The sequence below is a fragment of the Phycodurus eques genome, chromosome 8, assembly GCF_024500275.1.
Source record: "Phycodurus eques isolate BA_2022a chromosome 8, UOR_Pequ_1.1, whole genome shotgun sequence".
Lineage (NCBI taxonomy): Eukaryota > Metazoa > Chordata > Actinopteri > Syngnathiformes > Syngnathidae > Phycodurus > Phycodurus eques.
In genome coordinates, this window is record NC_084532.1 from 2393186 (window position 1) to 2415017 (window position 21832).

Genomic DNA, 21832 nt, shown 5'->3' on the forward strand with positions numbered 1-21832 from the left:
CAGAAGATAGTCATTAACAAGAACAATAGAAACTCTGGGCTTTGTCGAAGAAAGTTCAGAGATGAGCCTCAAAATCTCAGGGTGAATGTATTATGGCCTGAGGAAACAAAGATTAACATTAACCAAAGTGATGGTTTTCCATCAATCAACCTTTGCTAGCTCTACTCATGATCCCAAACATACTACAAGCTCATCTGTGAAATTCAGTGAAGGTAATGTCATGGCTTGGGCTTGGTGGCTTCTTCTCGGCTGAGGTCATTAATCTTCATTGATAGACAACATGATGACAGCAGCAGAATGAAGAAGCAACAGCAAGACTCGGAAGTCTACATAAACCTTTTGCCTGAGATCAGTCATCATGCAGCGAGACAATGATCTAGAACTGTCACTGTCGAATATTTTTACAATTTATTATTCTATAGATTTATTCTATTCATCCATCCATCCATTTTCTGAGCCGCTTCTCCTCACTAGGGTCGCGGGCATGCTGGAGCCTATCCCAGCTGTCATCGGGCAGGAGGTGGGGTACACCCTGAACTGGTTGCCAGCCAATCGCAGGGCACATACAAACAAACAACCATTCGCACTCACAGTCACACCTACAGGCAGTTGAGAGTCTCCAATTAATGCATGTTTTTGGGATGTGGGAGGAAACCGGAGTGCCCGGAGAAAACCCACGCAGGCACGTGGATAACATGCAAACTCCACACAGGCGGGGCCGGGGATTGAACCCGGGTCCTCAGAACTGTGAGGCTGACGCTCTAACCAGTCATTCATTCAAATTCATTTTGCATTAAAGTTAAATTTTTCAAATTACTTTTTATTTAACAGATTATTGTTGTTTATTTGGTACTGTTTAAGGATGAAACAAAACTAAATAAAAAACAAGTTTGTTTGCAAATATTTTATTTTGACTAAACACAAAAGATAATCAGATTGCTTTCATGAAGGACTATAGAAACAAGAGAATGTTTACTGTTGAGTGGCTGGATTCAGAGTATTTGGACAATTTTAAGTTAAACAATGACTCTTAATGATGAATCATTATCAAAATAGTTGTTGATTAATGTGATGATCAAATAGTTGTCAGTTAATCAATTAAATTGTGACACCTCTACGATGATCCACAACACACTGGCATAACAACAAAGCATTTACTTTAATGAGGGGAGTGGAATGTTATAGACTGGCAAAGTCAAGCTCCAGACTTAAACCCTATAGAGTATGCAGTTTATCTATTAAAGAGGAGACTGAAGGGAGTAAACCCCAAAACAAACAATAACTGAAAGAGGCTCTGGCAAAACCCCAGAAAAGCATCACAAAAGAAGAATGTAAAATGTGGTGATGTAAATGGGTCACAGGCTTAATGCAGTTATTGTAAGCAAAGCACTTGTAACTAAATACATACATTTTCTATTCTGCTTGTCCTTATTCTGTAGGTACCGTATTTTCACGACCATAAGGCGCACTTAAAAGTCTTAAATTTTCTCCAAAATGAACGGGGCGCCTTATAATGCGGCGCGGCGCCCCTTATGTGTGCACCGAGTTCCAACATCAATAAATTTTGTTGTGTGATGAGTGCTCCGCTTGAATTTTTTTTTTTTTTTTTATTTTTTTTATAGCATTTCCTGCCGATACGCTGTTTACACAGAGGAAAAGCGGCCGTGGCTGAGGACACGGGAAGGGTGCGTGAAATAGGACGCTAAAGCCACGCCTCCAGTAGGTATATAGCACCGGGGTGTTTTTTTATTTTTTTTTTATTTATCGATTTATTTTTATTTTTTTACCGCTTGACTGACTGGGAGCATTTCCAGGGTGTGCAATGTGCAAAAGAACATCGGTTTGGCTAAGGACCCCCTAAAATGTCACCTACGAAAAGCCACGCTTACGAAGCACAGTTTAAACTGCAAGCAATCAGTTTCGCAGAGGAACATGGGAATCGAGCAGCCACGAGAGAATTCCAGCTCAACGACTCCATGGTTCACAAGTGGAGGAAGCAGGAAAACGAGCTTCGCCAAGTCAAGAAGACGAAGCTGAGTTTCCACGGAAAAAAAAGAAAAACAAACCGCGGAAACAAGGCGAGGTGGCCCGAGTTGGAAGACCAACTTGAGCAATGGATTAATGAGCAAAGAACAGCCAGGAGAAGCGTCTCTACAGTCACCATTCGACTGAGTGCAATAACTCTGGGCTTTGCCATCATTCCGGGAGGCTTGACGAAACCGCTGGACATCCATGTAAGGGCGTTCAAAGTGAAGTTGCGAGCGGCTTGGGAGCCATGGATGACAGATGGCGAACACAGCTTTATTAAGACTAGGAGGCAGCGAGTTACGCCACGATTTGTGAATGGATTGTGGACTGGATTAGGCTAACGTGTCTGCTTGCACTGTTGTTTGAGCTTTCGCACGGTACCGAGACTGACTTGAACCTGCTGTGTTTGATTGAGAACTGGCCCAGCTGTTCATTTCGGATACAGAAGATGAGGACTTTGATGGATTTGTGGATGAGGATTGATCAAAACATAACATGAGTACATTGTTAAATACTTAAATAAAGTACAACTAAACTCAGTTTTGCTCCCGCTGCCTTTTTAAAAACATTGTTTTAGCATGCATGCATGCTACCGCATGTTTTAAGCTTGCATGTGTTTTACCATATGTATGTGTTAAATACAAAAATAGACCCCGTAACTGAGACTGCGCCTTTTAATACGGTTGCGCCCTATGGTCGTGAAAATACGGTAAACTGGAGCATCCCCCAGCTGACTTTGGGCGAGAGGTGGGGTATACCCTGGAGTGTTCACCAGGCCATCCCAAATCACATACAATATAAACAACAACCATATTTTACACTCACATTCACACCAGTGGGCTAGGTGGAGTATTCAATTAACCCACCATGCAAGTTTTTAGACTGTGGGCAATTTGAGAAAATCCACACAAACACAGAAAAAAAAAAGTACAAAACATGCAAACTCCACACAAGAAGGTGCAAGCCTAGATTTAAAACCTAAACCTTATTTAAACCTTGTGCTAGCCATTGAGCTGCCTTGTGACTAAATATTACAGCTTGTTCACGATCTATTTTAAGTTCATCTGTTCCAATACTTGATCACCTGGCGAAAAATAATTTGATTTGTTACAAATAATGCTGCGAAAAATATAATAGATTTTTAGATTAAGATGAATAAAATGATATTAGATTATATCACACAACAGCACATTACAAGTATTTCATTATTTAATTTAAAACAGTAAAATAAAAATCCTGCATGCAGAAAAGATGTAAAAAAAGATTACATGCACAACAATTCAAATACAATTTCTGGACCGAGATCTGTCATCTCCATAGTATGCTTTTTCTCACCTGAACCTGCACAAGATGACCATGGCTGTGGTGAGGGATACTAAAGATGTACTGTAGCCAACAGTATAGAGAGCCTTCACTGACACATAGTACATGTCCTGGTTTGGAAAAGGGGAAACAAATAAATAAACTGTCTTTCATTAACAGTGGAACCATTAAAGTGGACAACAGGTCTTACAATTTGGAATTGAACCAACATTTTTGAGAAAAATGTGCCTGTAAGATTGCTTAAAATTACAACAGCTCTCAAAGATTAGCTCTGTGTATTTTGCCTTTTCTGGCTTTTTAATGTTTTTTTTTTTTTTTGCAATGTCACCACAAAATTGGACCGTTGATGGCAATGTGGAGAAATACAATGAAGACCATGGACGCAGGCATGGGAAAGCACACGTCTTAGTCCTCACTGCTCAGTAAAATATTGCTAATAATAAATGAAGAGCAGAAATTACATCAGAGCTGCATTTGTGGTACAACCACCCATTTTTAAGTAATTGGACCCTTTCCACCCGCAATGACTATGTTTAGGAACACAGTTTGGTTATGTAATTGTTTGGTACTCAGATCACTTTCCAGGTTGTCATCAAAAAGTTGATAATAAATCATGCATATTATGTCCACTGCTTATCCTATTAAGGGTCCAAGTTGACTTTGGGCGATAGGGTTGGGTACGCCCTCGATAGGATTATGACAATTCTAAATTCATCTCAATGGGAAATTATCATGAATTTGAAAATGGACGACCATCATGAGATAGATTGTGTTGGACTTCTATTCGGTTCCACTGTACATACATTTTATAATGCTCCTTCACATTACTATTGGTGGTTGTAGACAAACCGGATGACTGCTGTTTCCTTCTTCATATAAACAAGCATCAATGTAGTGAGGGAACGTCTCTGACCAGCCAAACTCTGTGCAATTACGCTTGACCTTCCCCAGCTCTGTAAATACAAGAGCAATGACAGTGATAAACTTTTCAATACGTTTAATGCTATTTTTGATTATTTAATTATTGCTTTTATTTTTATGTACAGTTGATTTTATAAATGTTGACACATAAACAAGGTTGAGAAGACTACTTTGGAAATGCAGTTGGTTACAATCACATGCTATCCTGTTGAAAATGTAACAGTAGTGTGTGGAACTATTTCAATTACTTTCTCAGTGTAATAGCACTAATTAGACTTGATTGCATTTTTATTACTTTTCTTAATTTTGAATGAATGCATCAACAGGACCCTTGGATGCTTCCTCTAAAAAAAGTGAAAGAAAACCATAGATTATTATTTTGGAAATAAGCAAATATTTCCTCTTTACACAAATAATAAACTGATGACAAACTGATGAAATGTAAATTGTACATAATAAAATATTTATTGTATTATAGATATATACAGTATACATATAGTGTATATGTGTACAGCATGTGGAAAACATGATACCATATTGACCTAATGACAAATGTGCACAACTTAGCGAATATCGCTTCATATGACAAACAAGTTAAGTGAATGTTCCATAAAAAAAAGTTCAAAATTATCAAGATGAAACTATTGAGGCGGCATGGTGGAAGACTGGTTACAGCGTCAGCCTCACAGTTCTGAGGACCCGGGTTCAATCCCCGCCCCCGCCTGTGTGGAGTTTGCATGTTCTCCCCGTGCCTTTGTGGGTTTTCTCCGAGCACTCCGGTTTCCTCCCACATCCCAAAAACATGCATTAATTGGAGACTCTAAATTGCCCGTAGGTGTGAATGTGAGTGCGACTGGTTGTTTGTTTGTATGTGCCCTGCGATTGGCTGGCAACCAGTTCAGGGTATACCCCGCCTCCTGCCCGATGACAGCTGGGATAGGCTCCAGCACGCCCGCGACCCTAGTGAGGAGAAGCGGCTCAGAAAATTAATGGATGGATGAATGTAATTAATTACAATTACATTTTGTAATTCAATTATGTTATCTTCTTACATGTACAGTAATTAGTTACTCCGCAACACTGTACATAAAGACAAACAATGTAAATATTCTGGAGCTAGTTTAAAAAAAAAAAAAGCCGCAATCACAAAGAATTATGTTATTTTTGTCTCACCCCTCATTTTATAAGCAGACAAGCTTACTGTTATCAGGAACTCACCATAGTCTTCTTCACTCATGAACTGAGAGAAGAGTTCAGGACAAATGACTTCAACCACATCACCAATACTGGCATGTTGCCAACACGTCAGGTTGTCCCACATCCATGGACACCCTAAAGACACAACACAGGTGCATGGATGCTCACAGTGTCTTTCTTCTTAATCCTGTGTTAGTTAATGAAGAGCATCAGGATTTTCTTTGTAAACATCCAACTGATAGTGTATTTCCTGAATCCATCCACCTACAGTGTATCCTATATCTCATCCATATCAAGACAGGCCAGGATTAACATTATTTCCAGAATCGTATAATGTATTTTCAGGTCATATTTATTACATATGGATTTAAATACCTAAATGCAAATATTTAAATTTCTTGTCGACAGTTCCAAATAAAAATACATTTACCCTAAGTCTTGATGTTGTAAGCAAACCACTGGAAAAAAACTACTAAAATGTACTTTTGTTAGATTTTAGATTTTATAGGTTTCAGTTGGGCGGCACGGTGACCGACTGGTTAGAGCGTCAGCCTCACAGTTCTGAGGACCCGGGTTCAATCCCCGGCCCCGACTGTGTGGAGTTTGCATGTTCTCCCCGTGCCTGCGTGGGTTTTCCCCAGGCACTCCGGTTTCCTCCCACATCCCAAAAACATGTATAAATTGGAGACTCTAAATTGCCCATAGGTGTGCATGTGAGTGCGAATGGTTGTCTGTTTGTATGTGCCCTGCGATTGGCTGGCAACCAGTTCAGGGTGTACCCCGCCTCCTGCCCGATGACAGCTGGGATAGGCTCCAGCACGCCTGCGACCCTAGTGTGGATAAGTGGCTCAGAAAATGGATGGATGGATGGAGGTTTCAGTTGGGTGGCAGCCTTTCTTCTCGTACATTTTTCTGTATGGACTCACGGACCGGTGAGCAATATTTAAAGTTCCTGTCAAGTGAAAATAAATATGTCGAATTAGAATGAGTAAAAAAAAAAAAAAAAAAAATCACCTTTTATATAAAATGAGGCTTCAAAAATCATGAAAAATCAAACCGTTCTCTCTACTCTGAAATGCTGTGGGTATGTCCGCTAATTGCTTTGAAACCATGCCCTGCTGAGCTGTCAACTGTCGGTCAAACCCCACTACTACTACCTGGGAAAATAGATGCTACTTCATCTGGCATCTTTCTTATTGCTACACATAACTACGTTTGAGCCATTAAAATATATCTGCTGAAAGTTTCCAGTGGGTCGCATTGCTTTTTTATGTCGCGATGCTGAAGCGACAAGTAATACCTAGATCAGACTACAGGATTTTTTTCCCTCGATATTTGCCCTCTTAGATTGGGCCCGACATATTTTGACGGGAATGACAAAAACGTCTTGTTGTGTGACACAATCCACGACCAAGGATTTGGCCCTACGATAGCCCTACGACACCAAAATGAAAAGTCTAGCATGTTTGAGTTTTTGGATATCTTCCATGAAGTGTGACATATCAAGGACAACTCTCCAACAGCGCACTTTGACGTCAATCAATAGGATTGCGTATTGTGACCGTCGCTTCGCCTCCCATGCTTGCCGTTGTCAACATACTTGGTTGCTGTTGTAAAAAGTTATTCACGCGCACGAACCAATGCTTACCGAAGCTTTAAAACATGATTCGACAGAACACCGGCTTGTTTACATACAAACGATACTGCTAGCACTGGCTTGCTAGTCTACATAAAATTATGTTGCCTCCTTGCGAGCCGTATTATATTAAAACTACGTGAACGTACCTCAAGCTCTTCTTGAATAAACAGCCCACTCTTGACCACCGGTGACGACACCACACTTTTCATCATTTTGTTCTCTTTAGGTGTTTTACCTCATTTGGTTTATCAACTTAGGCGACACGGTGGACGACTGGTTAGAGCGTCTGCCTCTCAGTTCTGAGGACCTGGGTTCAATCCCCGGCCCCGCCTGTGTGGAGTTTGCATGTTCTACCCGTGCCTGCGTGGGTTTTCTCCGGGCACTCCGGTTTCCTCCCGCATCTCAAAAACATGCATGCTAGGTTAATTGACAACTCTAAATTGACCGTAGGTGTGCATGTGAGTGCGAATGGTTGTTTGTTTGAATGTGCCCTGCGATTGGCTGCCAACCAGTTCAGGGTGTACCCCACCTCTTGCCCGATGATAGCTGGGATAGGCTCCAGCACGCCAGCGACCCTAGTGAGGAGAAGCGGCTCAGAAATTGGATGGATGGATGGATGGATGGGTTTATCAACTTCAAAAGATGTAACTAGAAAAACACATGGTCAATTATTCAGTATTTAAAGGATAAAATTGTGGATTATGAATTTTGGTAGTTTACAGCCTTGATAAAATAGACCTGATACATTAAACCAAATTTGTCACTATGATCTATATAGCTTACTTATAGTGTCTACAGATAACCAGGTTGTAGAAAACAAAAATTTATCACCTGCTTCTTTTGATGGCTTTCAGGATGTTGTTTAATCTTATTTCTTTTGTATTGTTCTTTTGTTACTGAGTCATGTGGACATATATTTTGACAAACAAAATACAAAACAAATTTAATGGCTAAACAACAAACACAGACATGCATAAACCTACCAAATTCTGAATCATTCCCAGCCTCATCCAAGGCCATCATCTGAGCACATTTCTCCTCCTCCCTCTTGATTACACAGTTAGAGGGGACCTGCTGGCATGCAACCTGTAAAACAGTATGTGCACACACACCACAAGTGACAAGGCGAAGAGAATCACATTCATGTTTGTTACAGGAAAAATGCTTAATTTATTTCACAATTCTTTAACTAGAATGTGGAGAATTCTGAGTTATGGGACTGTTTAACTTCCTTCTTTACCAATCAAAATATGTCAGAGCAGCTGGCACTATCCCTAAGCCAACCCAAAGGAGGGCATTTCTGTAATGAAAATAAATAAATATATTTAGACATGTACTTTTAACATTGGATTATGCCAGGTGTCACTGCAGTCTAATAGCTATGCAGACACACAGAGGGGACTGCTTTTACAGTCCTGTTTATCCTACATTATGTGGCCTCAGCACAATTTGGACCAGAGATCACCCAGGATGCCTGGGACTCTACTCAATGGGGTCACAACAGAGATAATTTCCTTCTTGAACCTCGGGAATAGCTGCATTATGCTGGGTTTACACTGGCACAAACAATCCCACGTCTCTGTTTTGGATTCAGCATTGAATACACCATGTCACAACAATATTGTGTGTAACAGAAGAGTAATTAAGTAATTATCCTTGACGTCAACAGCACTCTCTTGGGAGTCGTGTAGTGAAGAATTACCAGAGTCCCCATCCATCCATTTTCTGAGCCGCTTCTCCTCACTAGGGTCGCGGGCGTGCTGGAGCCTATCCCAGCTGTCATCGGGCAGGAGGCGGGGTACACCCTGAACTGGTTGACAGCCAATTGCAGGGCACATAGAAACAAACAACCATCCGCACTCACATTCACACCTACGGGCAATTTAGAGTCTCCAATTAATGCATGTTTTTGGGATGTGGGAGGAAACCGGAGTGCCCGGAGAAAACCCACGCAGGCACGGGGAGAACATGCAAACTCCACACAGGCGGGGCCGGGGATTGAACCCGGGTCCTCAGAACTGTGAGGCTCACGCTCTAACCAGTCGGTCACCGTGCCGCCCAGTGTCCCCATGTCCCCTTTAAATGATAGAACAATTATATTGTGTTATTTACCAACTAAGGTGGTGGTAAGCCTGTTTCATTGTTTGTACTAGTGATGTTTTCTGTGATGCACTAGTGCAAAATGTAAATACAGTCCAAATGGAAACTCTTTTCATGGAAATGGGCTTTCAGCTCATTTTGAACTTAACAGTCTTTAAACTGCTTCACACCTGATGAAGGAAGTTATTTATTACACTGTAAAATGCAGTAGTAGGTTATTCTGTGGACAACAAATCAACAAACAGATCAACAAATGCAGCAACCAATTATTTTGGGATTAAAAAAAACACTTTTGTTTGTTATTGTATTTAAATACACACTTTAGTGAAGTAACATGTAGGAAATATTGCAGGTTTGCTACTGCACTCCCATTACCTTGGAAAGCATGTGTCTGTTGACAAACTGATCATGGAGAGGTTTGTTCGATCTCAGAAATTGGATTGATATTTTATTATTTATTTACTAAACAGCTCCCTATAAATACGCAGTGTAAACTTGTTAACCAGTATTTTCTCCATGTATAAAGATTCTTCACAGATAGTGAACCCCTCATATTGCACACCATCATTTTTTATTTGTAGAAATAATTTATTAAATAATTATCTTGGAAGATAATTTAATTATTCGGCATGGCATGAGGCCAGTGCAAACAATGTGTGTGCAGGCGGAAAATCCCATTTTACAATCCGGCACCACTTAATTAGAGTTGTGCCGAGGCGAGAGGTTAATACTACCCCCGAGTGTGAAGAAAAAAAATAAGCACCCTTAAAGACATTAAAAGCAATGATTGTATTTTCACTGTATTTTAAAATCTCAGGCACTTATGCTACCATTAGCCCTAAAAGAGTTATTCTCATGATGCCTTCCTCCTCATAATGTAGTAAATTTTTACTAATCCTGCAAACAGACAATAACATATAACACCAGCATAATGTTAAGGTGAAGACGGTGCCAAATGACTTTTCTGCTTACCAATAGCAGTAGGAGAAAGAAAGCCAAGGCCAGTGGGTTGAGGTGAGCAGTTAACATTTTGTTTCTTTGTTGTGAGTTTCCTTTTCAACACATAAATGGTTAACGAGTCGACCACAGCAGGAGTATCACAGCTCACTTCGGGATCTGAACAGGACAAGAAATTGTGAAAGTAAGAGACGGTAAAGATGAAAATGTTGAAATTTCTTGACAAAAATGTTGAAAACTAAATGATTTTAGGCGTCACCCTCACATCTAGCTAAAGCTGTGATTGTACTTCTTAATTGTGTTGACAGGATCTAACCAGTAATTATAGGCCTACAGATGCTTTCAAACCCTTTTTTATTGAAACATTAATTCCCTTCATCCAGCCATCTATTTTCTATTCCGCTTATCCTGTTGAGGGTCATGAGAAGCTTTAGTTTATCCTGGACTGGTCACCCGTCAATCGCAGGGCACATATAGACAGGCAACCATTCACACTGTCATCTTGCCTAGTTGTGTCAATTGAAATAACGTTGAACCCAAATACCCTTTCTTATCAGGTTCAAGTTATTAGGAGTTATTGTTGGGGATTTATCATTGTTAAAATCACATTAAAAAGATTTTATTTTCTTTATGAAATTACTCCATTTCAAAAATATTAAAACACACAAAACATGAATAAAATCAGTCATTCACTGCATCACTACCAAAAGTACAAGAGCTGCCATTCAAGAATTTCCATTTATGGAAAGAAAAACTTCAATAAAAGTTTGCTGATGGTGAACAAGCTGACATTGAAGTGACATACAAAGGGCAGAAACAAACAGCAAACAAAACGTGATGAAGAAGAACACAAGTTGGTCCTTATGCCCAACGCCTTACTTTAAGATTGAAGCTAGAAGAACTGGTCTCTTTTACATGTGATTTGCCCTTGTGACTTTTATGCAAAGGCTGCGCCATCTTCGTCAAACACCTTTATCAGCAGCATTTTCTTTGTAAGGATGGAACAGCAAAGACCCATGAATGTGATCAAATCCTGCAAAAAGCCAATACAAACCACTAGTGGAAAGGGAGATGCAACTGATGTGCAATACGTACTTAAAAAAAAAAGCAAAATATTGAAAAGTGGCCCACATATTTCCAATACCACATTTACTGCCAGTATTGAAAGTCTGCAATCTTTCAAATGTTTGTTTATAATTGCATGGGACATAAACCTTATTTTCCCGGTCAGGGACTAGTTGTATTTTCAAGTTAAATGTTATAAACAACAACAACAGCATTTCTAATGTATAGGCAGTCGAATATGTGGACAATCAAACATCATTTTCTGTATATATTATATTCTGTATTTATTAATAGTTGTTCATTCATTTATTTTCTATTGATTATCCTGTTCAGGATCACCCAGCTGGGCGAAAGAGACGCTAGACTACTGGGTGCAAACAACCATTCATTCTCACATTCGCAATATAGAGTATTACATTGTATGTTTTAAGATTGTGCATGGATGTATATAGAAAAATCTCATGCAAACAATGGGAGGGCATGCGAACTGAGCCAGACACGCTAACCACATGCAACACTGATTCCGCCCACTGCATCCTGTAGAACCAAATGATTAAAGATATAATACCAGTCAAGTCTTATGTGTTTGTTACTATTTAATAATACTAATGTAATTGTTTATTTTTAGCTTTTGGCCAATACGTATCAGAATTTAGTATATTTTGTGTTCACCAAGTGTATATGAATGGTACAAATTAAATATATATTAGGTGTGGTTATGCCTATTTGAGAATTGGACATTCTTCAAAACTAGTACAGCATAGTAATAGCAACGGCTGTTCTTTTGACTGGACAGAAACACTACAATCAGTGAAAAAAAAACTCATTCACCAGATCATTCAGTACTTCGTCACTTCATGATTCAGCCCTGAGGTTCACACGTTAACTTACCGTGGGACGTGCGTTTACGGCCCATAGTATTCAGTCATTTTGAAGAGATGCAACTTCATATTGAGTGGTACAAATGCACTATAATTACTGCACAATGATGCTAGTCCTCTTTCTTCTATATTGCAGAGTTTATCAAATGTTGTAAACTACGAAAGGTGGAAAGATTTTAAAGAAAAAGCCTAGCTCAGTTAGCAACTAGCTTTCTCTCTTAGCGAGCTGTCATCATCTGCCATGCTGTGGTGGATCTGGGGGAGTGATGACACAACATTTTGCCAATCCAAACCAGTCTTTGTATGATCCAAAACCAATGTAGGGTGTGGGGGTTTAGCTTGCCGGAGATCAGAGATTGCCACTATATAAAAAACCAAAAGTGGGACCCAGAGAGGAACTGTGGTACTGCATGAGGATGAGAGCTGTAGAACAGTGGTGAGTTGTGCTGTGGGGTGTTAAAGAAGAGAGAACATTTGCACAACCAACATTTTCCCAGATGATCGCACTACTCGTCACTTTAAACCGCATACACTCCTTGAAGTCTCAGCGCCCTTTGCACAATGGTCATTGCACCGGACTATTGCAATATTAGTCATTCGAACTGCTCTAAGTGCTAGAGGACTCTGCATCTTTTTGCACAATTGTTTTTTGTCAATGTCTTTATGTCCCCAAAGTGTTCTGTAAATTGACTGTCTGTTGTACTAGAGCGGCTCCAACTACCGGAGACAAATTCCTTGTGTGTTTTGGACATACTTGGCAAATAAAGATGATTCTGATTCTGATTCTGATTTATGGTAGAGGTGAGACTGCATTGGGGATCAGCTCTCAGCCGCTTTCTATTTATAATACTGATGGATAGGCTGACAGATGAGCTTAGTCTAGAATCCCCATGGAGCATGATGTTCGCAAATAAGACTGTGATCTGCAGTGAGACCTCTGAGCAGTTGGAAGAACAATCAGAAAAATGGAGGCAGACACTGGAAAGTAGAAGAATGAAGATTAGCTGAAGACAGGCAGACAGACAATATTTGCATTAATGAGAGCGGTGGAGGGGGAGAGTGAGGCTAGAGGGAGATGAGATAACGAAGGTGAAGGACCACTAATGGCTTTATTTTTGCAGAGTGCACAACGTGCGCCGGAGCGCAAATTGTGGCATATTGTGATTTTTGTGCAAACGCTAGGCTCGTTGGCGTCTTTGCCAATTTGGCAGACGGACCTGTGTCGAGACGGGTGTACCAGCGCAACAAGGGTGTGTTCGTTGACATCCGCCCAGTGCATGTGAGAATTCTATTTTAGTAGATGGCACAGCTGTGGCACGGTGAACAACTGGTTAGCACATTTGCCTCACAGTTCTGAGGACCGGGGTTAAAATCCCGGCCCCGCCTGTGTGGAGTTTGCATCTTCACCCCGTGCCTGGGTGGGTTTTCTCCAGGCACTCCGGTTTCCTCCCACATCCCAAAAACATGCGTGGTAGGTTGATTGAAGACTCAAAATTGCCCGTAGGTGTGAATGTGAGTGTGAATGGTTGTTTGTTTCTATGTGCCCTGCGATTGGCTGGCGACCGGTTCAGTGTGTACCCCGCCTCCCGCCCCAAGATAGCTGGGATAGGCTCCAGCAGCCCGCGACCCTAGCAAGGATAAGCGGTAAAAGAAAATGGATGGATGGCGCAGCTGTGTTTCAGCGCATTTTGATTTTCATTCAAGTGCATGACTTGTGTTTGCCAGTTTGGCAGACCCGTCTGCGCCAAGCTGGGTGTGTCGGCGCATTGATCTTGTCCCCTTGGAGATGCACTAGGCAGAGTGACATTTTGGTGTCACAAAGTCCATTTAAACTTACGCCTAGTGGGAGCACGTCTTAGTTTTGGCGCAGGGTATCTAATGCGAATTTGGTGAATTTGTTCAGTGCACATGCAGGCAGTCATACACGAAAGTGTGTGTGGGGCTGACACTCATTTCAAAAGTGGAGCATGCAACCCTCTTAATCAGTGCAGAAATCAATTAATTGAACGTATTATTAGTATTATCATCCTTATTATATGTTTTAATCATCCCACGTACTGGCCAGCACGCAGCTATTGAGGGTTGGGGGGCCGGGGGGCGGGGTTAGAAACTCCATCCATCCATTTTCCGAGCCGCTTCTCCTCACTCGGGTCGCGGGCGTGCTGGAGCCTATCCCAGCTATCATCGGGCAGGAGGCGGGGTACACCCTGAACTGGTTGCCAGCCAATCGCTGGGCAACCAGTGCATGCAAACAAACAACCATATGCACTCACATTCACACCTATGGGCAATTTAGAGTCTCCAATTCATGCATGTTTTTGGGATGTGGGAGGAAACCGGAGTGTCCGGAGAAACCCCACGCAGGCACGGGGAGAACATGCAAACTCCCCACAGGCGGGGCCGGGGATTTAACCCGGGTCCTCAGAATGCTCTAACCAGTCGGCCACCGTGCCGCCGCGTAGAAACTCATTTAACTTTATTATTATCTACACCATCACATTACCCAAAGCACTTTACTAAGCCTCACATTCACCCATTCACACACACATTCATACACCAATGGGCGGCTGCTCCAAGGTGTTGCCAGGCCCACTGGGAGCAAATTAGGGTTCAGTGTGTTGCCCAAGGACACTTCGATTTACAGACAGTTGGAGCCAGGATTTGAATCGCCGACCCTTCGGTAACTGGACGACTCGTTCTACCAACTGAGCCACAGCCGCCCCAGCTTTACTTTAAAGGCCCCATATTTTAACAAACCAACTTTTTCTAGTATTTGGGATGTTACATTGGCTCTATAGTGCATCAGTCGTTAATTATTTAATTGATTTAATTGTTGAATTAAAATCATCCACACATTCCTGAGCTACAAACGTTTTTCTGCCGAGAGGCCTGAAATCAGGCTATACAAATTTCTCGAGCTTATCTACGTCACTAGCGAAGATCGCCACCTACTGCTCTGCTCCCGAGCCAGTGCTGTCAACATAACAAACACAAGTGCTCTCACAAGTGGGTCTTCTACACGGAGGCAACCAATCAGAGGAAAGGGGCGGTCTTAGCCAAATATGGACAGAGCAGTTTCAAAACTGGGTCAAACACAAGTCGATGTTGGAGGGGCCTTTTCTGGTGTAGCGAACATGCTGCCCACAACCTGAGGTGACACAGTGACTCCCCACGGCTTGATAAACTGCATTCTTCGAAGCCACCCTGCTGTGAGATAGTCACTAAGAGGATGCCTGGCATACTTCAATTGGACCCTAAAGTAATTAGTAGGTCCCCTCGAAATCTTGGTTTACAGTGATTGAAGAGTCCTTTTCTTCGTTTGAACTGGCAGCAGCCAAAAGGGACGAGTCGACAAATGTGCGCACAAGGCGACACTCACTGGCATTGATAGGAACTGCAAAGCCGAACAGTGAACTCGCATTTGATGTTTAACCAAAGGAAAATTTGTGTTTTGATATTTTATGAACTCTCCCGAATTATTCCAAATGTATGCCTTGATGTCTGTGAGAGTTTGTCAACTTTACAAGCGCAGGTGCGAGATTTTGAGAACTGTTTGTCTTGATTTCACTCCAAGCAGCTGGGATCGCCGCTGCTAAACCTCCAGAACAGTTGCTGCTGAGCTACCAGATACAAGTTCTCTGAACTTGCTAGCAGATCCCAGAAAGCTGGCGGGGAGAGAGACGGTCATATTCTCTGTTTCATTTTTCTGCATCCTTTTTCTCATTTGACTAAACTTGTCTCCGTGCTTACCGAGATGACTGAGACAGACCACCCCATCTATCAGCTGATCTACGTTCGTGAGTAACATACCAGTGTTTTCCAGACTGTACAATATTAGTGCCTAATAAATTCGGGGAAATTATCATCTTCACACAAAATCCCAACTTTGTTCTCTCGCTCTCTCTCGCTCTGACTGAACGCATTAAACACTCACCTTCACATTTTTAGCCCAGCAACACCCGATATTCTATTGCCCTTTTTGCATGTTTCCTTGTTGTCGTTAGCCTCTTTGTGTTCACATCTACAAGATCCCTTGTAGATACAAGATCCCTTGTAGATGTCATTAAATATTCTATAAAATCCACCCTTGGTTGTGTTGTGTGTGTGTTTTGAGTTTAAGCAAGCCTCTGTCATCTAGGACTCGTATTTCATAAAATGTAGCACCCTTTAGCTATGGGACCGACAAAAAGGTTTCCCCATCACTTTCCCTAAATTTTATATGTATAAAAAGTGACGTGCTGCTCTCTACGAGACAAAAGTAGTTTGATTTTTATGGTAAAAACATAAATCGGACTAACCCGGAAGTGAATGCAGACGTTTACCTTCCTTCGTATCTTTTTCCAAATTAATTACAATTTTATTTAAACCACAAATATGCTACACTGGACACTCATATGACAGAAGTCCATGTTAGAGAGTCACTGTATGGCGGTCTAAATAGCCAATTTATGGAACCTTTAAAACAACCACAGTTGCACACAAAGTACATTACATAAAAACAAAACTAAGGCAAATTAAAACAATTGATCAATAGCGACGTTAAAAAAAACAATACAGCACTCTAAAACTGTGCAGAGTCCATCCTGAGTTGAAAGCCAAAGAATAAAAATGGGTTTTAAGATTAGATTTTAAAGATGGACTGTGAGGGGGCTTCCCTAATATTTATTCTACAGAGATGGACCGGCAACGGTAAAAGCTATAACCCCTCTGAGCCTCTGCTTAGTCCTTAGCATCTCCAGTAGCATCTGGTCAGTTGACCTGAGACAAAATACAGGAGTGGAGGGATGGAGCAGCTCAGAAAGGTAAAGTAAGGCGAGACCATTAAAACATTTAAAAACAAAATAATCTTAAAATGGACTCTAAAATGCACACGGAGGCTGTGAAGGGAGGCTAGAAATGGGGTTATGTGCTCCCTCCTTTGTGCTCCAGTTAGGAAGCGAGCAGCAGCGTTCTGAGCCAACTGGAGACGTCTGAGGAAGGACTAACGGACTCCAAAATAAAATGCATTACAGTAATCCATCTGAGCCGTAACGAAGGCATGGATTACTGTTTCAAAATGCTGTTGTGAAAGAAGAGGCTTTACTTTAGCCAGCTGCCTAAAATGAAAAAAGCGGGCTTGGACAACCGCACCAATTTGCCGATCCAATTTAAAATCACTGTCCACTTTAAAGTTAGAGACTGTTGGTTTTTATTAGTGTGTCAAGGGGTCCAAATCATTAACAAGGGCCACTGGAACCAAACACAATAACTTCTTTTTTCTTATCGATAAAATGCAAAACGTTCAATGCCATCCAGGCTTTAATGTCCTCAAGACATAACAAGAGGCTTTAAGAAGAAGAAGAATCACCTTTTATTGTCATGAACATGCATGCATGCACATGAAATTTGTTATCTACATTTAACCCATCACAGTGAACACATACACATGTTAGTGGAACACACTGGAGCAGGGGGCAGCTGAAGCGCCCGGGGAGCATTTCGGGGTATTAGTGTCTTGCTCAAGGACACCACAGCCGTGAGTCCGGCGGATGGTGACGGATGGTCCGGTTGGGGTCTTGGACCTAGGTCCCCCACGGTGGTAGGCGATGATCTTAACCATTGGGCCACGGCTGGAGAAGTTCTTAATGAGGACCGCAGTCATATTTAAATCACCAGCTGTTTTTCACCAGTTCATTCTCTATTTAATGACATTATACCGCTATTGTTCAATGCTCCTCTCATGCACCGATCACTGAGTCGTCATCATGTGAGACTATTTAAATGCTATAAAAGAACCTGCTTCGATTGAACAGGATTTAAGCCGGGTGTGAACACGTCCACACCAGCGCAGATGTCCCATTTTTAAATGTGCTGACGGTACGCTGGTCCAGCAATTACCAAAACTCACAGATTATGACAAGCACAGTGCTGGATTTGCGCTAGTCACGAAAATAGAGCCCTTAGGATCAACAGTCCCAAGCAATGGTTAGTGTGGTAAGGAGATGAAGAAACAAATCCAAGCAGGTTGGAACGGGTAGAGGAAAGTGTCAGGTGTGTTATGTGACATAAGAGTCTCTGCGAGAATGAAGGGTGTATAAAACAGTGGCGAGGCCAGCAATGACGTACGCCTTAAAGACAGTATCACTGAAGAGATGACTGAGCTGGAGGTGGCGGTGTTTAAGCTCTCTTTTGGTGTGACCAGGTTGGATAGGATTAGAAATGAGCTCATCAGAGGGACAGCCAAGGTTAGATATTTTGGGGACAAAACATGTAACCTTACAATACATTGCCTGCACTACACACATACATTTACCCTCACCAGTCTCCTCTCCACTTATTACTTTTTGTGTAGTCTGTTAGGATAATGGGGACACATGCCCCAATGGCAATGGGTCGTGTGTGTATTTTCTTGTGGCTAGACTCGAAATTAGCCCTTAGCTTGGAGAAACGGATGTCAATAAAAGCGTATTTCTGCGTGGAGGAAACCGAATAGCTCAAGTGAGAATCGTTCACTGACTGACACATTTTGTTTTTTCGCAGCGCACGAATCATTCCAGGGAGTCTTGTTCTCTGAGTGATGTCGTTCATTCACATCGAACAAATCACACAGGGCAGAATTCACAGAGTCCTACATGTCGCCATTTCACAATGAAAGAATCACGAGTCGCATTCAGTAAAGTCCCTCCCCTGCCCATACACCGGCTGTGTCATTGGTCATTCGTGGAAGATTCACGAATGAATGACAGAATGCAGCAGTTCCACTCCCGGCCGGCACACTTGCAGCTGAGTGAGCTCAACATAACTGAGAATGGAACGAATCAGTTCCTAAAGTGATCCTATTCAGTTTTGTTCATTTGGAGGAATCGTTCAAAAACAACACAACACCAGTGCAGCAATCATGTCAGTGTGTATTTCACATGGCTGAACACACAAGCCTGTCAACAGTGTCCTGAGGTCTGAGTGCATTTGAGTGAATGTTTATCATGTCATCATGCTGCAGACCTGGGGAGGTAGTGTGGAGGGAAAATGAGGGGGGGGGGCTTGATGTCATGTGTAAAGCCAAATAGCAGAAACAAGTACTCAGTCTTTGTCCTCCAAGGAGAGCTTGGCAGCTTGGCTATCCTGCTCCACTATAGCTTTGCCAGAACAGCCATCCCCCAATAGCCCTCACCCCTGTTGTCAAGAGCAACAGCCGAGAGAACTGCTGATTTTAGATTTGGACTAGACCTTATGGACCAAAAAGCTACTTCTGCTTATTTTTTTCTGCTTCCTTTTAATAAACTCTCTTTAATATGACTGACTAAAAAATATTAACTGTTGTTCTCTTTATGATGTATTATAAATGAAACAGTTTTGGCTTGTCGGATGCTTGAATAGTCAAAGAGGGATTTGTAATGACATAACATGAATTGAGGTGTGCAATTTTGCCAAGTCCACATATTGACTGCCAGTACTCTGCTATAGAAAATCTTTCAACAACTGATCTAGCACAGCGAACCCTTGCTTGTGTGTGTGTGTGTGTATGTGTGTGTGTGTGTGTGTGTATGTGTGTGTGTGTGTGTGTGTGTGTGTGTGCGAGTGCTTGTGTCTGTGCGTGCGTGCGCACGCTCGTTCATTCCTCACATTTACAAATTTTAAACAAGGCAGTCCTATGGTAATTGAGCATTAAAACACTTGTATTAATGACAGGGGGTCCGCTCAGTCTAGTTGACGTTAAAGAGTAAGATGGACTGCGCACTGCAAAGAAAGAATGGCTTAAAAATACTAAGAATGAATTACTCCCTTGAGAACGTAAATGGATGTTAGTGACAAAGGAAAAAAAATTATATGAGAGGAAAAGGAATTATTCCTCTCAACAGTGAGTGAGGAAAGAGAAGCGGGGGCTGCTTCACGATCACTCACTTATTGTGAAATGCTGCCACAGAATGTTCTGTGACGAGGCACATCATTAGAGAGAAGGGGGGGGGGGGATATGTGAGACAGATAGTGTGTTTGGTGGGAAAGGTTTTTCCTCACAGGCCATAATCTCATTCCGATTTATTATGTTTCGGAGCTTGACACCATATCCTATTCTTTCATTTTAAATCGCATTAGTTCCTTCAGACAAAAAAATTGTGTATGAATATGCAGCAAATATTCAGAAAGTGCTCTTCAGAAAGTATCATCATCTCATGTTAATCGCAGTTGACTGTCTAGGGTTGCTCAAATGTGTAGCTCTATATTTAGCTCTAGGAATTATGACAGGGATTAATACACACAGACATGACATACAATAGTCTTGAGTATTTCGGGAGGGAAGAGGGAGGCATGTGAATGAAGGGGCGAAAAAGGAAATTGAGCAAGAATTCTTTTGATTTCTTGTCCTCATTACATCCATCAATCCATATGGTAAAAAGGGATGTCTGAATGTATTATTAACAAATATACACAGTCCTCCAGAGGTATTGAGACAGTGAGTTCAATCCCCGGCCCCACCTGTGTGGAGTTTGCATGTTCTCCCCGTGCTTGCATGGGTTTTCTCCGGGGACTCCGGTTTCCTCCCACATCCCAAAAACATGCATGAATTGGAGACTCTAAATTGCCCGTAGGTGTGAATGTGAGTGGAATGGTTGTTTGTTTGTATGTGCCCTGCGATTGGCTGGGAACCAGTTCAGGGTGTACCCCGCCTCCTGCCCGATGATCGCTGGGATAGGCTCCAGCACGCCTGCGACCCTAGTGAGGAGAAGCGGCTCAGAAAATGGATGGATGGATGGGGACTCTGGTAAATCTTCACTACACGACTCCCAAGAGAGTGCTGTTGACGTCAAGGATAATTACTTAATTACTCTTCTGTTACACACAATATTGTTGTGACATGGTGAATTCAATGCTGAATCCAAAACAGAGACGTGGGATTGCTTGTGCCAGTGTAAACCCAGCATAATGCAGCTATTCCCGAGGTTCAAGAAGGAAATTATCTCTGTTGTGAGCCCATTGTGTAGAGGGGTAGGTGTGTAAGTTTTAGTGCAAACTACGCATAATTGATCGTCAACTATCTCTCTATTTAGTTTCACTTTTGCAACAACAGCACATTTTTGCAATTAATCCGCATGCAATATATTTCTGGATCAATCAACAGCCGTAAAAACAAATTACTTTGTAACATTTTGACTTAGGATTTTTGATCCATCCATTTTCTGTACCGCTTATCCTCACTAGGGTCGCGGCCGTGCTGGAGCCTATCCCAGTTGACTCTGGGCGAGAGGCGGGGTACATCCTGAACTGGTCGCCAACCAATCACAGGGCACATATAGACAAACAACCATTCTCACTCACATTCACACCTACGGACATTTAGACAATTTAGAGTCTTCATTTAACCTATCATGCATGTTTTTGGAATGTGTGAGGAAACCTGTAGAAAACCCACGCAGCCACGGGGAGAACATGCAAACTCCACACAGGCGAGGCCTGATTTGAACCCCGGTCCTCAGAACTATGAGGCAGATGTGCTAACCAGTCGGCCACCAAGCCTTTAAGTATTTTATTTGTGATTTTGCTTTGTGTTAAAGTACTTCAGAAAGATTGAAACTATAGTTGGTATATGTTCTCACATGTTCTTGATCAAACCAATGTCTTCCACTTCATAGCAGCAGTCGCAAGAAGGACAGTGAGGAATTTTTTTCTAGATTTTAGGATGGACAACCTGCCAAACACTAAATTAAAAGAATACTACACAGCTGTCAATGCATTGTTGGGTGGT

The 21832-nt window shown here is 41.8% G+C and overlaps 1 protein-coding gene across 3 annotated transcripts in view; it reads right to left on the minus strand.

Annotated features, from left to right (window-relative positions):
• The window catches only part of LOC133406468 (pituitary adenylate cyclase-activating polypeptide type I receptor-like), a 55383-nt gene that overhangs the window by 32913 nt on the left and 638 nt on the right, over positions 1-21832 (minus strand). For 2 of the 3 annotated variants that reach the window (XM_061684113.1, XM_061684114.1), the window contains exons 2-6: positions 10181-10324; positions 8092-8194; positions 5491-5604; positions 4201-4304; positions 3364-3461 (exon numbers count right to left, since the gene is read on the minus strand). In XM_061684113.1, coding sequence (XP_061540097.1) covers positions 3364-3461; positions 4201-4304; positions 5491-5604; positions 8092-8194; positions 10181-10237 — 476 coding nt within the window. In that variant the 5' untranslated portion in view covers positions 10238-10324. Of the gene's footprint in view, positions 1-3363; positions 3462-4200; positions 4305-5490; positions 5605-7254; positions 7341-8091; positions 8195-10180; positions 10325-21832 lie in introns of those variants that run through there. The other variant, XM_061684115.1, reaches the window with a different exon arrangement.